This window comes from Corvus cornix, chromosome 1A (genome assembly GCF_000738735.6).
Source record: "Corvus cornix cornix isolate S_Up_H32 chromosome 1A, ASM73873v5, whole genome shotgun sequence".
NCBI lineage: Eukaryota > Metazoa > Chordata > Aves > Passeriformes > Corvidae > Corvus > Corvus cornix.
In genome coordinates, this window is record NC_047057.1 from 68664802 (window position 1) to 68681576 (window position 16775).

General features: G+C 42.1%; 1 protein-coding gene across 4 annotated transcripts in view; it reads right to left on the bottom strand.

Moving 5' to 3' along the window:
* The window catches only part of LOC104692279 (solute carrier organic anion transporter family member 1C1), a 53080-nt gene that overhangs the window by 11674 nt on the left and 24631 nt on the right, over positions 1–16775 (bottom strand). Inside the window, exons 1-3 of one of the 4 annotated variants that reach the window (XM_020584874.2) lie at positions 4391–4511; positions 2060–2185; positions 980–1131 (exon numbers count right to left, since the gene is read on the bottom strand). In XM_020584874.2, coding sequence (XP_020440463.1) covers positions 980–1108 — 129 coding nt within the window. In that variant the 5' untranslated portion in view covers positions 1109–1131; positions 2060–2185; positions 4391–4511. Of the gene's footprint in view, positions 1–979; positions 1132–2059; positions 2186–4390; positions 4512–11882; positions 12067–15373; positions 15437–16775 lie in introns of those variants that run through there. The other 3 variants (XM_019288732.3, XM_020584876.2, XM_020584875.2) reach the window with 3 other exon arrangements.

Consider the following 16775-nt stretch of genomic DNA (forward strand, 5'->3'; position numbering starts at 1 on the left):
GGCTTTATGCAAGTTTTTATGATACATCAGTATGAGGAATGTGGTAGTGACTGATTGAGTTCATCTCCGTGTCATATGATATATTTTGAAATGTTGCCTATTTACCATATATCTCACAAGGAAAAGCTTAATACTCTTTGTAGTTTGACTGTTTCTTCCACCAACACACATTGTGGCTTTTGCAAATAAAGATTTATTTGGTAAAATGTTTAAGTTTGTTTAAATATTATCCAGCTATTTCCACATAGTCTAAAAACCAAATAGACTTATTGCTCACTGGGCAAGAGTTCCAATACAACAGAAACTTGGGTAACTAAACAAAGTAAATATAGGTATAGACATTGCAATACTATCCACTGTAAGAAATGAAGCCAATCTGGGAAGTAAAAGCTTGAAAATTGGTGTATTTACTCTCTTTTTGTTAGGAATGAAGAGAAAAATCTCCAAGTGTGGGGTCTTTCCTGACATGTTCTATATTTCCTGAGCTTGACTGGCAAAAATCCAAGAATCACCCTTCGTGCCTTATGCCAGCAGTGCTCTCAGAGGGTTTGGCTGCAATCACAAACTGCTGATAAGCATGAAAACACAAACAAAAATTACTGGGGTAGTTTGGGTTTTAAAATGCAATCCTCAGGTCAGCCACAAAACATTTGACGAAATATGGTTCACCTCGCCTTATTTTGACCCTACAAGAATGGTGGTGACAGCAACCTCCAGGCAAGTGCATTGTAGGCACCTAATTGAGGCTCGTTCAAGTCTTCCACTTGAAGTAACTTATGAGTAAATATGGTAGATCATGAATTTTTACTTTCTTTAGAAAAAAGATAAGATCTGACCATCCCCTGTACCTCTAGTGCGTATCCAGTTCCACAAAAGATAGGGGGAGCAGGAGTGAAGGAATTTGGCATGTCACATCTTGAACAACATTTCTTAACAGATAACAATGGTAATTCATGGTGATATTGCTATGGCACCAAACCTTCAATCCAGTGGGAGAGGAAATCTTTTTGACTGGTGGAATTTTGTTTCCTTCATCATCCAAAAGCTGGTCAGGTTCTGCTTCCTGATTTGAGTCATTGACATTGCTGGGTTTGGTTTCCGCTGTCATGACTGATTTCTTTACTGAGTGATCTGAACTCAAGAGAAAACAGTAATAAATACAAAAGCACATATGCCAAAATAGAGCTGCTTAAGGACCTCTCTGATGAATCTGGTGAAACTAATTATAGGAAAATGCGGAGATGTTGAAACTGAACCTTTCTATGGAAAATTATTTGACTCAACGACTTGTATGTTTCAAAGTGTGTATTTGTTTAAATCCCAAAGTGTCTAGTTTTGACACCTTTTTTTTTAAGAGACATGAGCACCCTCCTTTCTACCTTGTCCTGTCTTTTAATGCTAAAAAGGCAGTTTTGATGGAGGAGTAAGAGACAAAGTCTCTGTCCAAAAATAAAGTACAAGGGTCAACAAAGCATCAGTGCTGAAGTACAGGGAGTCGTAGGAAGCTCTAAATTTGCAGGCCATGTGGCTTAGAATTCAGTCGTCAATTTGGTAAAATCTGTAGCAGCACTGTACCATCCAATTTATTCCTTTTCACTGGCTTGTTGGAAACAATTCTTAGTGACAAAACAATTTATTATTTCAGCTAACTGGCCTCCTGTAAGAATATTACATGGTTTTTTTTCCTCTTGCAATAATACGCAGGGTATCCCTGATCTCCTTCTGTTTGCAGAGTGCTGTCTATATGCCCAGATGCATGAAATGATCTGCAACTCAGCAGTTCAGCAGAAGTGCTCCAGTTCCCTCAGAAACTTCCTGTAGCCATAGACAATGATACATCCTTTGATACATCATAATGTTTTAGTGCTGAAAGCCTTGTTTTGTTATTAAGTTGTGTTTTGGTTTATTGCAATGAATAGGTCAATATTTCTTTTTTTTTCCTCAGCTTTTTAAAACTCTGAGTGATGGATAACAGCTAAAAAAATACACTTCAGGGAAAAGCTGTTGAGGAAGTTATATATCTGTTTGCAAAGTTTATTTAAAGAATGAAAACACTTGCCTGTTTGTGCAACTCCTACTACAAACAGAACAGATTTCTCAAGGACGATCCAGAAGCCACTGCAGAACCCCTTGGAAAAAAATGGGTCACTTGAAAAAAGCAATCTTCATCTGCAAATCTTCAGATCTGCAAGTAGGAGTATTGCATATTCTATTAGAGAATTGAAATTAATGCCCTGAAGTCAGAACTCAGAAATCACAGCTCAGAAGATCTGATTTGTTTCACCTTTCACAATACTCTCCTCATTTGAGAAAAGGGTGAAAAAGAGAGAGGGGGAACAAATCGCACAAAGAGAGGTTTATATGCTTGAATGCAGCTGAAAAAAGTTGGATGAACTTTTGCAATGCTGGAAAAGGTCCATCTGCTTTCCCACTGCTAATATCTACTTCCCAAACTCTTCTGTGGCTGTGCTGTAAGTCTGGGTCAGCACATGCATCAGGACCAAAAAAATTAGTTTCTCCTTCCCCTTGGCTACTCAGATAGATAGGAACAAGAAGTAGAGAAAGGATTTCTCCAAGAGTGCACAGCTACCAACAAAAAATGTTACGAAATAAAATTACTGGTGCTCAGGAAAAGTTAGTACACAAATACTTTTGAGCATCTGGTCCTCTGAAATTCACCTGTCTTTGTGTAACCTGAAGATATAAACACCTCCTTGTAATTATGATACATTGATGGCTACAATAATATGCAATATCATTGCAGGTCACAGGACAGGAGAAGTAGCTTTTTTTTGAGGGTTTAAAGGTACAGCATGACTTAGAATCTGCTGGCAGTGTCTCCTCCCACCCTCAGATGACCCTGACCTATACCAATATCAGCTGGAGATGGATGAGATGAGGGCTGGGGAAATTCCAGGCCACAAGAGCATTAGAAAAAAAAGATGAAAGGTCAATTCACAATTGATGCCAACATACAGTAGCTGCTGAGCCCGATAACTTTAAGTATTGATAAAGTTGCTATTTTAGTTTTTTTCAATTAGCATTTCCTTCCATGTTTAATAAATCAAGGGTCTGGTTAAAAGTGTGAAGTATGAAAGCAAAAGTATGAAGCTTTCTGCACCAAATGTGCCCTTTCACTAATATGAGTTCTCTAAAACTACCATTCTTTGCCTGCACAAGCCACTCTTCTGTAATAGGGATCTGAGAGAGTTGCATTTGCAGAAAGACAAGATCAGGCAAGTAAGGTATTGGTATTGTTAAGGTAGTCAATCAACCCAAACAAAAATTAACCTGTCTTTATTCTTAGGGGAAGAAAACAAACCTCTTCCCAAAAAACAAGCAAAAAGAAAAAAAAATCCACTAAAAACTTCTGAGTGGTACAGACAGATGAAATTTAACACTCAGTTCACTTTTTAGGACATTTGACAAATTCACTTGATTTTATGCTCAATACAGTCTCTTCTGAGAACGACTTTGGGTGTGGAAAAATCAAGGGTCTTAACTAACAATCAGTTTGGATTATTTGTGTTGCTGGGAGCAGACAGCTTCCACAACATCATGGGAAATCATTCAGCAACTTGCAATTCAATTGCAGAGTGAATACAGCCAGCCTTGCAAAGGACAGGTGCAGATTTATTCAGTGCTTCAGGGGACATGATCTTATAGGGGCCATGGCCTAATTCTGGGCCTATTCAGTAGATCTATTCCTTACTGGATAAAAAAAAAAAAAACCAGCTTTGTTTTATACCCCCTAATTATATGCAAATTATAATAAATAAGAACATAAGTTAAAAAACTTCAGCATGAATAACAGGTAATTAGTTTACAAAGGTCAAGACACCAGTTTGCTACCGGTTTTGTAGACTCTTATAAAAGAAAAATATAGTGACGTTTGAGGACCTTTAAGAATCCAGCAAAGACAGTCTAAGTCTTTGGGCTGATTATCACCACAGTTACACTCTCAGGGACTGTGACATCACCCAGTAGAAGAGCAAATGGCAAATCAAGAGCCACATTTCCTCCAGTAATTCATGGAACTGTAATGATTTACACTAACTGCAGTGCTAATCCAATTGTCTCACTGATTTTTAAATACAATCACAACAAGACCTTTTAAGTTCACCTAATATGAAAAGTGAGTATCACAGAGCTGTGCAGACATCAATGCTGCTTGCATTGTCCACAACATACAATGCTTACAGTTCAGAGACACACATACAGTGCATAATGCCATCATTAAAGCAATGACACTTTCGCCAGGACTGTCACTGGTGTTACCGACTATAGCAAATGCAACTGGTAGCACACAGGTCGTGTTCAATAGCTGCAAACACTAATGGCAACATTTTAAAGTCAAGACAAACAAAAAGAATATTAAAGAGGTTCCTACCTAGGTTCTGCATCCACAACAACAGCAGTTATACTATCACATAAATGCTCAAAAGTCAGAGTATTCGCTCCTTAAGCAAAGCTCTGCTGGTACTTGGTAGAAGAATCATTAACTTCCAACACAAACCAATGTTTTAATCTTGTCTCCTCCCAGTTCTGCCCTCTGTTAAAGGTCCCAAAATCCATGTTTATCCACAGCGGTCAAAAGTTAATTAGGAAGAAGACGTGCAAGTGTGTTCCTTTTGTACATTCTTGTGAAGCATCTTTTTTTTTTTCCTGACCTTGTCTAGATTATAATGGTTCACACCTTCCTGATGTTTAAAAATGTGGTGCCCCAGCTTTGGAAATATCCCTGTTTCCAATGCATTTTGTTAGGAAGTTTCATTTTCACAGTCTATGGCTAAAGTCCATTCAGCTCAGATCTGCTAGAGCCAGCCAAGGACTCTCACGAAGAGAAAATATAATACCTTGGATATATGGAGTAAAACGGGTGTTCAAGAATCATTTATGCTTAGAATACTGTTCAGATTTATAGTTTAGTGCTATTAACAGCACAGGCAGGGCTATGTGTACTTTGGAGCAGCCCTTTATCTACTTACAACCCTTGTTCAAGGAAACCAGAGCAGGTTTCCTGAGAGAGAATTTATTTGATTGTGCCCCTGCTGTGCATTCTGCCTGATTACTGAGAGTAACTGTAGTTAAAAGATAAGTTATTCTTGAGGCAGGTGAGGTATGAATACTGTCTGCCCGGATGTTACACCACAATACTCCACTCCTGGTAGTTCTTGCCCCCTTCCCTGCCACCACTTTTATCACATCACTGGCCATTTCATCATAGAAATCAACCAGCTTAGTCAGACCTTGATTTATCCTTGATAAATCCGTGCTGGCTCTTCCAAATCACCAGTCCATTGTGTCCAATAATGGCTTCAATCTTAACTTGGTCTATAATCTTCCATAAATTTCTGCTGCTATTTTATTGATTCATTTTGGTTGTAAATTTTTGTGCAGAACAAGTTTTAGTTTTCCATGACTGAGTGATTCATCATTGCAGAGAAAATCCATGGTTTTACATGATGACTGCATCCATTATATTTAAGCCTGAATGAAAAAACAACCACCATTGCAATCACTGCAATTTTTCTAAAAGAGCTATTCCTCACAGTCAGAGCATTACTTAGCATCAAGTACACGCAAGAGGTGGAAACTCATGGTCCTATAACAGATGTGGGCCTCTTTTTAATCAGCATTAGTGATCCTTCAAGTCCTGTTGTGGCATAAAGCTTCGACCACCCTGTGCTGGTTTGGACAAATTTGGAGGAAAATATCCTCTGATAGAAGGCAGGTTACAACCACCCCCCCCACCACCAGGTTCGGGAAAAAAAAATTTCCTTGGAGTGATGCCATGAAGATTTTTTGCCTTTTCTTTTATACCCTTGTTATACCTTTTTACAACTTCTGTATTCTTACTGCTTTCTGTCTACATTCTTAGACTTGTTTGTCAAGCTGAGAGATTAAACATTTTAGAAGCTTTGTATTTAGGGATCAGTGTGCCCCAGACCCCAAGGTCCTCTCCAGAACACACGCCAGAAACTAAGATAGAATCAACCAGGGGAAGGTTCCTTGGGGAGGGGGGCTCATTGAAGCCTCTCTTTGGGGAATTTTTGATAGATATGCTAATTAGTAACACCTATAATATTATATCAGATCTTTTGGGGGTGCATTGTGGGGTGCATTTCAGTGCATTTGACCTGGACGTGTGGACCTAAGGATCCTCAAAATAAACACCAAGGTAAAATCCCTTTTCTCCTTCTAACCATGTTTGACTCTTGATTTTAAGACCAAGAAAAGCCATCAGGAGGAAAGTGAAAGAGATAAAAAAATATTTATTTAACAAACACACAGGAAAAGGATAATAATGCTAAATAATAAAACCTCTCGCTGTGGAGAGAAACCTGGGAAGATTTCAGAATCCTTCTGTAGGTGTAGTCTCTCTCCTCCTCCTCAGAGCTGGGTCGTGGGCCCACCTTCTCCTTCAGTAGCTTCTGCAACCTGCCATGTGAGGCTCCATATGGCTGCTTTCCACTTTTGTTTCATCCCTACAATGCGACAAGAACCGTCAGTGAAAAGAGTGTAGCGTGTGTCTTCTGATGGCAGTTGGTTGTACAGTGGAGCTTCTTCAGCGCGTGTCACTTGTTCTTCTTCATCAGCGAGACCAAAGTTTTCACCTTCAGGCCAGTTTGTGATTATTTCCAAAATCCCAGGGCGATTCAATTTTCCGATACGGGCGCGCTGTGTGATGAGAGCAATCCATTTGCTCCATGTGGCATTGGTGGCATGGTGGGTAGAGGGAACCTCGGCTTTAAACATCCACCCCAGCACCGGTAGTCGGGGTGCCAGGAGGAGTTGTGCTTCAGTGCCAATTACCTCAGAGGCGGCTTGGACTCCTTCATAGGCTGCCAAGATTTCCTTCTCTGTTGGGGTGCAGTTGGCTTCAGACCCTCTGTAGCTTCGGCTCCAAAATCCCAGTGGTTGGCCTCGAGTCTCACCAGGCACCTTCTGCCAAAGCACAGACCATGGCTCCCGGCTGCAGAGTAGAGCACATTCTTCACTTTGAGTCCTGTCCTGACTGGGCCAAGGGCTACGGCGTGAGCGATCTCCTGCTTAATCTGGGCAAAGGCTTGTTGCTGTTCAGGACCCCACTGGAAATTGTTCTTTTTGCGGGTAACCAGATAGAGAGGACTCACAATCTGGCTGTACTCAGGAATATGCATCCTCCAAAAGCGTGTGGGACCTAGGAAAGCTCCTTCTTGTTGGCTGGTGGAGACACCGCAATGATCTTGTTGATGACCTCAGTGGGAATCTGACACCGTCCATCTTGCCATTTCACTCCCAGGAACTGGATCTCTTGAGCAGGTCCCTTGACTTTGATCTTGTTGATAGCGAAACCAGCTTTCAGGAGAATCTGGATGATCTTCTCTCCTTTCTCAAACACTTCTGCTGTGGTGTTCCCCCACACAATGATGTCATCAATGTACTGCAGATGTTCTGGAGCCTCACCCTCTTCCAGTGCCGCCTGGATCAGTCCATGGCAGATGGTGGGACTGTGCTTCCACCACTGGGGCAGTTGATTCCAGGTGTACTGCACACCCCTCCAGGTGAAGGCAAACTGAGGCCTGCACTCTGCTGCCAGAGGAATGGAGAAAAATGCATTAGCAATGTCAATAGTGGCGTACCACTTTGCTGCTTTGGACTCCAGCTTGTACTGGAGCTCCAACATGTCCGGCACAGCAGCGCTCAATGGTGGAGTCACTTCATTCAAGGCACGATAGTCCACAGTCAATCTCCATTCTCCTTCAGACTTGTGCACAGGCCAGATGGGGCTGTTGAAGGGTGAGTGGGTCTTGCTGATCACCCTTTGGCTCTCCAGCTCACGGATCATCTTGTGGATGGGAATCACAGCATCTCGAGTTGTCTGGTACTGTCGGTGATGCACTGTCGAGGTGGCAATTGGTACTCTTTGCTCTTCCACCTTCAGAAGGCCGACTGCAGATGGGTTCTCTGATAGTCCAGGCAAAGTGTTCAACTGCTTAATTCCCTCTGTCTCCACAGCAGCTATTCCAAACACCCACTTGAGTCCCTTTGGGTCTCTGAAATACCCACTTCGGAGGAAGTCTATGCCCAAAATGCACGGGGCCTCTGGACCACTCACAATGAGATGTTTCTTCCACTCAGTTCCAGTCAGGCTCACCTCAGCTTCCACCAGGGTCAAATAGAATAACAATATAAATAGAATAGCAATAGAAACAGATTCTACCCCCCATGCTGCGATGGGATTATTGTACACTGCGCACCAGTGTCAACCAAGGCATCATATTTTTGTGGTTCTGAGGTACCAGGCCAACGAATCCACACAGTCCAAAAAACACGGTTTTCCCTGGCCTCTACCTGGCTAGAGGCAGGGTCCCTCTAATCCTGGTTATGCTTCTTTCCCTGGGGATACATCTTAGAGGTTCCTTCAAGGGGATCAGACATGTTACCGTCTTTTCCATCATTTCTGGCAGTTTGGCTACAGGCAACTGGAGCTACTTCCTTTCTGATAGAACTTCCTTTCTGAAACTTGCGCTCCTTCAATTCACGCACTCATGCTGCCAGAGCAGGAGTGGGTTGTGCCTCCCACTTCCTCATGTTTTCCCCCCTATCATACAGGAAATACCACAGCTTACTTAATGGGATGTACCTTCTCTCTTTCTCTGGGGAATGTCTGCGTTTGGTAGCAGAATCTCTGATCTGTACTGCTGAGATTTGGAGAAGGCCCTCTTTAATCTCCTTCTTGAGTTCCTGGTGATTCTTCTCCATTTTATCTTTCAATTTCTGTACATGTTTTTCCACAGATGCGATTCTTGCATGTGTTGGGCCATGCATGGCATCTGCATATGCTCGGAGCTTTGTCACCATATCCCGCACAGTCTCATTCACACCGTAATCCAGTTTCATCATTGCTAAAGCAGAAGCGTATTCTTGTGGCCCAAGTCATATGAGTTTTCGCCACATCACTGGGTCAACTCTGACCCTGTCTGGACTCCTCAATCCTGGGTCAAGAGCGTAGACAACCTCTACCACCCCTAGTTCTCTCAAGTGCTGGATCCCTTGCTCTATGCTCTTCCACTGGGTTTGCTGCATATACAGGTCATCTCTGCACGGATATCTATCCCTTGCGCCATTCAAGACCCATGTCCAGAGACTGTCAGACTCAGCCCTCCTTATTATCGCTTGGTTGATAGCTGGATTACATGACAGGATCCCAAATGCCTCGCTTCAGCACCATCCACCATTACATCATCACCTGCAGCACCCCAAATACGGACCATCCAACTTATTATGGATTAATCAGATCGTTGTGTGTAGTCATTTCTTAGGCTACGAAGGTCCCTTATGGACATGGACTCAGTAATGGTTTCTGTGCCTGAGTCAGTTGATGGCTTTGAGGTTCCTTCCCCTGCATCATCATCATCTTTCACTAGGCAATCAGTTTTGGTTGTGTGCTTTTTCCTTGTGACAGGAGCCACTGTCAATGGCTTAGGCTCTCCATCTGGTTTGGCTGCAGCCTGAATGACTGGGGTGTCTGCTGATTTATCTTCCTGCCCCTCTACCTTTGCTCTACCTCTGCTGCTCTACAGTACCTAGCAGTGTGTGATAGGCATATGCCAAGGCCCAACATATTGCAATGAGCTTTTTCTCATTAGACTTGTCATTGTATTTCTCTTTGAGATATTTCCCCACCTCAGCTGGGTTCTGAATTTGTTCAGGGGGGAAATTCCAAGCTATTGGGTCAGAGAATTTCTTCAGAGTTTGGCCCATATCCTCCCATTCCCCACACCATTTAGGATTTTCCACATCTGGGTCAGGTGTCTCATCAGTCACCCTGGAAATCTGAGCTCTTATTCTAGACAAGCTGCAAACCACATAGAGGAAGCTTACTAGATAAAGTACCAGGAGGGTGGTCTCTTTAACATCCAGGGGAAACTGAACATTCTCAAAAGATAATGTATCAAATTTAAAGGGGAGGGAGATGAAAGGCTGGGAAACCCCATCTCCTCCACCTTCAACAAACTGGGTACAATTACTAATAAATTCCCAAAACAGGCTACTGAAACTAGGACTAGGATTAGGACAGAGCAACCACATATCATACAGACTTTGAACAGCTTCCTGTACCTCTGTCAACTTCTTATAAATCATTCACTGAGCACAGCAAAAGAGAAAACCTGGATTCATGCCCCTGCTCAGCAAAAGTTACGTTTCAGAGACAAGATTGGAGCAAGTTGTGGATAGGCAAATAGGCCTGGGGACCAGAAAGGCACTAGTACATCAAGCCAGAGAGACATTATGAAAACTCAACCAACATGGTGACTACTTTGCCCCAACACAAAGTAACTAAATTCAACTCAAAATGTAATTAGTACAGGTTTTTTCACTTTCCTTTGAGCCATGTGTTGGGCACCATTAATTATCTGTGCTGGTTTGGACAAATTTGGAGGAAAATATCCTCTGATAGAAGGCAGGTTACAACCATCCCTCCCTCACCAGGTTCAGGAAAAAAAATTTTTTCCTCGAAGGAAAGTGAAAGAGATAAAACCTATTTATTTAACAAACACATAGGAAAAGGATAATAATGCTAAATAATAAAACCTCTCGCTGTGAAGAGAAACCTGGGAAGATTTCAGAGTCCTTCTGTAGGTGTAGTCTCTCTCCTCCTCCTCAGAGCTGGGTTGATGTGGGCCCACCTCCAGGGCCTCGGTCAAAAAATTCTCCCGATGTGTTCTGATGTTGAAACAGTCCAGAAGAGAAGAAGGGAAAAACCAAAGTCCCAGGAAAACAAAGTTCAACTCTCCATCTCCCTCTGGAGAAAAGGAGCCAGGAGCTGGCTAAAAAGCAAGAAGGGTGCTTTCTCCACTCTTGCTGCTGCAGCAGGAGTGTGTATCTGTGTCCTTGAACAACTGTTTCAAAAGGTTCGCTCGGTTTTTTCCTCTCGCCCCTCTCAGAGACACATTATAAAGTCACCCCAAGACACACCCTCTTCCAGCAGGTTTCTTATACCATAACTGACATTTTCTAGTCACAAGACAAGCATCTTGGCCCCTGTTCATTGTTTTTTATTGCAGGCTACCACACCATGCTGCTAATCTGTGTGGTTGCTGGTGTTCCATCAAGGGTGCAGACACACAACTACCTGTGTCCTCATCCTACTTCAAAGGTGTGTCACAAGCTCCACTGTTAGGCTCTGACTATGTCAAGATAAGTATTCCCTGTTGTTTTCAAAGTTTTATGGTGAAGCTTTGCATTCCCAAGGTTTCATTTTCAGATTGTCTTCAGATGTATTAGCAGACCTACCCAAGTGGGTTTTTGGCCTTTTAATCCTAAACATCTGGAAAGGGATGGAGCTAAATTTGCTCTTTTACTTGGGAGTAGTAGAACCTGTGCAAAAACGTGCTACTTTCTTTTTCATATAATGGAAACAGTATTTCTTTGTTTTCATCATTCTGACAAGTGAATACACATCAGTTTCTCCCTATTTTTTCCTAGTCCTGTATATACCATTAATTTATAACTTTCCAGGAATTAAAATATTTTTTGTACTTTGCTTTCAGTATGGCTGAGAAGAATTTTTCTATCTTCAGACTGCTGCTGTCCAAACTGTCTGTGGAAGCATTCACAATCAAAGCTGACTTCTTGAACCAAGAACTGTTGATTGAAACTACCAGAATGGGAAACTAGTGAAGTCAAATTGAAGACTTGGTCTCACACCTAAAAAAAAGAGACGTAATTCTTTTTCCACTCTCCCCCCCATATTACTTACACTTCCAGGAAAAAAAAAAAAAAGGATTATGATAGTAAAAATCCCCTTAATAAGAACATAGAGATATCAGTAATTTCTGATTCCTGTTGAGATTAAAAGCAGTCCTTACAATGTAAGCCACAGTAAGTCACCTTTAGCACAGGAGCTGGTTGCAGACTCCTCCAGGCAGAGGGTGGCAGCAGATCCCACCAGAAGAAGAGGCTGCCAAGGCACAACTGGCAGGGGGCAGGCTGCAGTAGCAGGGAGCTGCTGGCCAGGCAGAGGCCAACTGTAGTAGGCAGCTTTGATTAGAGCCCTTATTCTCAAGACACTAATCCCTAGATACAGAAAATAAATGTATTTTAAAATTTAACTCCTTGTTAACATACTAAGTAAAAGGGATAGTCTACAGCTAAGCAAATGTCAGGATACTACAGGAATCCTGAGAGGGTGAAAAAAGCCTTTATCATAATGGAAAAGGCTTCTTTGGTGCTCCTGTCCCAGAGTGTCTAGTTTCAATTTGGTGCTGTAGAGCTAACAAGAGAGAAAAGCATGCTGAGAGGCGGATCTGTTGTTTCCATCTTAGCCAATGTCTGGGAATTTATCCTTCCACTGCTCAGCGGAGCATTTGTCTTTCATAAGAGCTCCATAATTTTGTCATTGATTTGCATCATGCATCTATCTGGGCAAAAGTAGACCATGATGTGCTGTTTTGATGATATTTCTTATTTTTTTTTCTACTTAAAATACAAAGGGTAGCTATTAATGCTGTTTGTGCAGTTTCTCTTTGCATTCAGTCTTAATCAGCAGCTTGGATTGGAGTTGTTATTACAGACACAGAATTGAAGTGTAAGTCATTGGCAGGTGAGAGTGCTTAGACCTTTGTAGGAGCCAATCCAAATGTGTGCTGCATCACAGAACAACAACAACAAAAACTATGCAGACTTCAGGTGAAAGCCCAGTGCAAGCCCCCCATCACCTTCACATGGTCTGGGATATTACCTGATGTAACATGACTGAGATAATTAATATGGCTCATGTAATTGAATACCCGGCATTATATAAAATACCCCTTCAACAAACTGTTCATCTGTCTCGTTACACTAGAGCAGATCTTTGACAGGAATGGGCGAGTCTTGATTTAAAGACTACACCTGACAGAAAAATCTATCAGATGTCAGAAACACCCCAAAGACTGTTGTTAGAGTGAAAAAAAAAAAGTATCTTATTTCTATTATAGTTCTGTTTGATTTCCAGACACTGGAAAACTCTTGGCACAGTTAAATAAACAGATTTTTGCTGACTTTATAACATTATCACAGGTTGGTTTTTACATAAACAAGTTTGTGTTTTTCCACATTTTGCTTTAGAAGTGCCAACATCACAGGAGCAACAAAAGGGTTCTGGATACCACTGTGTACAACTGTCAGAGACTGAAATATTATAGTTTATGACTTAAACATTATCTTAAAGGACTTTTAAAACTGTATTCCAAAAGCTGCAGAGAAGACTACCGCACCCTGAATGGGGCCCTGATGGAGGCCTCACACGGCTTGCTGATGAAGATAGGAAAAAGTAACAACTCAGGGCTGGGGACATTCACCGAGCACAGGCTTAACATGTCCAAGATGAGGACCACAGCCCCAGGGCTATCAGCTGCCAGGCTCGAACAGACCCCCTGCACCAAAGGGTGAGGGGAGGAGACGCTCTGGGTATCTTGGAAAAGCCTCTGGTCAGAGGCGCAGTGACTGCCCATCCTCCAACTGTGCAAAGGAGCCCAGCTGTGGGGCCCTCACCCGGGGAGGGGAAAGCTTATCCACAGCAGAAGGGGGTGACATGGCCCATCACAGGGGCCCCCCTCAAAGGGGTCCTCAGACCCTGCACCAGAGCACCAGAGATGATGCAACAGACCCTCAGTGTTGCAAGGGACAGTGTCAACCCAGCCCCTGCAAGGGAGGCACATGGGCGTTCCCACCTGGCCCAAAGTGTATATTAACCCATGGGATTCTGCACTCTCTGGCGTGTGGCCGCGTGGCGTGTGGCAGTGTGGCATGGCGTGTGGCAGCATATAGCGGCGTGGCCACGGCGGCGACGGGGGACCCTCACCACCAGCAGACCAGATGGAGGGGAGCAACGAGACATCACTGGGACCCTTGGATGGGTGAGATGCTTCCATCTAACCCCTGTCACCTCTCCTTGTTCCCCCACCCCCCCACGCACACTTCCTTTTCTATTTCTTTTTCTCTTTTCCCTTCCCTTCTCTTTGCATCTCTACTATTAAATAAAATACATCAATTTTTTGGCAACAACATCTAACCTCATTTGGTTTTAATCTCGTTTCTGGGGATATTTTGAACCTTCTAAGTTTTTTTCCGGTTTATGCACAGAGACTTAGCTTGCTTTGCTTTTCTGGGTTTAAACTGGATCGTAACAACAACCCTTCAAACTTACTATGCTCAACAGCCATGAGAGAGAGCTTCCTGGCCTGGTCACCATCCAGCTGTGAGAATGTGCTCCACATGCTCTCCACTAAATCCTTTCCTTATTTACTCTTTTCAAAATTCAATGAACTGTACTAATCTGGGATGAGCTGTTGGTTAACTAACCTCCTGATATTAGCCACATGTTGCTTAAGTAAGGTCCTTTTAATGAGCACTTTAAATCACCATTAAAGGGACCCACACTTAAATTGCTGTCATCATTTTTACAGCAATTATGGACTTTTTGTCTTCTAGAGGTTGATTAGCACTGAATGAAGAAGTGCCTCATGCAGCACTTGTTTAGTGATGGTCCAGGGCACAAAATAAGACAACCAGGCTGGGTCAGACCTATATCTAGCCTTTGGGCTAGATTATGAAAAATTATTAATAATGTTTATTTATTTGCAAATGCTTTTAAAATACCTATATGACCTAGCTGCTTGCAAGTCTTTAGAAGCACTTTATAGCTTCTAGAAGTAAGTTTTAGTAACTTGTTTTTCTTTTAATGTCATGCAGAATTAGGCTGCATGTTGTGTCATCATCTGTCAAACCAGCCAGAGTGTTGCTGTCAGTGTTTTCTCTCAGATTATACCAACTGTGCTGTTATTTCAAAATATTACAATAGTGGTTTCATACATCAGTCTTACTCATTATTTTGAGCACTTCAAGGAGGCAATCTATAATTATTCAGCTTGTTTATTCTTTTTGAGACATCCACACCCTTTGCTCTCTGTTTTTCAGCAATTTCCTCAGATGCTGGCATGGCATGAGCTATAGATAAATTGCATTGTTCCCTCAGTCTTCTGACCTTGCCTTTTTGCCTCCTTTATTTGCTAGAATAAGGCATGATTAAAAATGATGTGCCTATAACTAAGACAAGCAATGTCATTTAAGAGTTGCATTTTTTGCTGGGAGGTAAAAGAGGAAATGTGCCTTTGGCTCACGTGCCGCAGGCGTGATTGCACATCCCATTATGTGGCATAGCCTGGTTACCCTGCCCTCGTCCTGCATGTGACAGCTGGGGACCTTGCTGTAATATCCCACTTTTTACATGGCATACAGCCCATGGGGACTTCCTAACAAAGGGTGTGAGTCCCACTCTGGCCTCTAAGGCTGATATTAAAGGTTGGGAAATCACCTCAGCTAATTCTTTTAACAATCTTACCTTTGACAGTGAAAGGCGTTTGCTTCTTTGCAGTCTCTTGGTTGTGGTTTAGTATCCCTAACTCTAAAAAGAAAAGAAAAGATCCAGATTTGTTGACCTTTATGAGTCAGCACCTACTGCAGATATAGTTTAAGATGAAGAATTCTGGTAGGAAGATTCTGACAGGTCCAAATATCCTAGTGCTAACATCATTTTTTCAAATATTATAGCAAGTCCAGAATATGTATCTCTAGTCAGACACTCATCCATGAATCCATGTTACATCTTAAAGTACTAAAATAAAGTAGCAGAGTTGAAAATAGTTCAAAGTGGGAATGGCTTATATCTGCTCGCTAACTTCCAGTATTATCATTGCTGAAGGATGAGAGGAGAAAAGTGGTCATTTTCAAAACATAATGAAAATAAGACTTACTGAAACCAACTCCTTTCTAGTATTCTATGTGTAAAGGAAATGGGTTATGGAAGGAAAGCCTGCATTTTAAAGAATTAATCACTAAGTACAGGCTTCATATATAACCATGAAGTTAACATACATAACTGATGAAGCTGATTTTTTCTGTCCCTGTTTCTTTCTGAACTACAGTAGTATATGTTTATGTCTCTTAATTTCTTTATTTGTCTGTTGTGGTTTAACCTCAGCCAACAATTAAATATCATGCAGATGCTTGCTCACCCTGCCCCCACAGAGGGATGGGGAGAAGAATTGGAAAAAAAAAAAAGGCAAACCCTATGGATTAAGAACTGTTTAATAATTAGAATAAAATAAAATGGAATAATAATAGAAGAATAATAATTGCAATGAAAAGGGAGGGAAAAAAAGAAAGAGAGAAACAAAACCCAAGAAAGACAACTTTTTGATGCACAATACAGTTGCTGACTGATATCCAGGCTGTTCCTTAACAATGACTGGTTCCTCCTGGCCAATTCCCTCCAGTTTATATACTGGAAATGGCATTCCAGGGTAGGGAATATCCCTTTGGCTAGTCTGGGTCAGCTATCCTGGCCATGCTCCCTCCTAGCTTCTTGTGCAGCTTCTCACTGGCAGAGTATGGAAAGCTGGAAAGTCCTTGACTTGGGGTAAACACAACTCCGCAACAACTAAAACGTCAGTGTGTTATCGACCCCATTCTCATACTAAATCCAAAACACAGCACTCTTCCAGCTGCTAAGAAGAAAATTTTCTCTCTCCCAGATGAAATCAATGAATTTTCCTGGCCCTCTTGCTGCCGGGCATGAGCAGAACTGCCGCAGTGACAGCTTCACTGCTGCCAGGACTGATTCACAAAGTAGGAATCACCCCCATTGCTTTGACACACATACAGCATCAAGCACTGAGTGAAATGCAGATATCTCTCCTTTTTTATCCCAGTGTGTACTTAAGCTGGGTTCCTCCTTTCTCTCA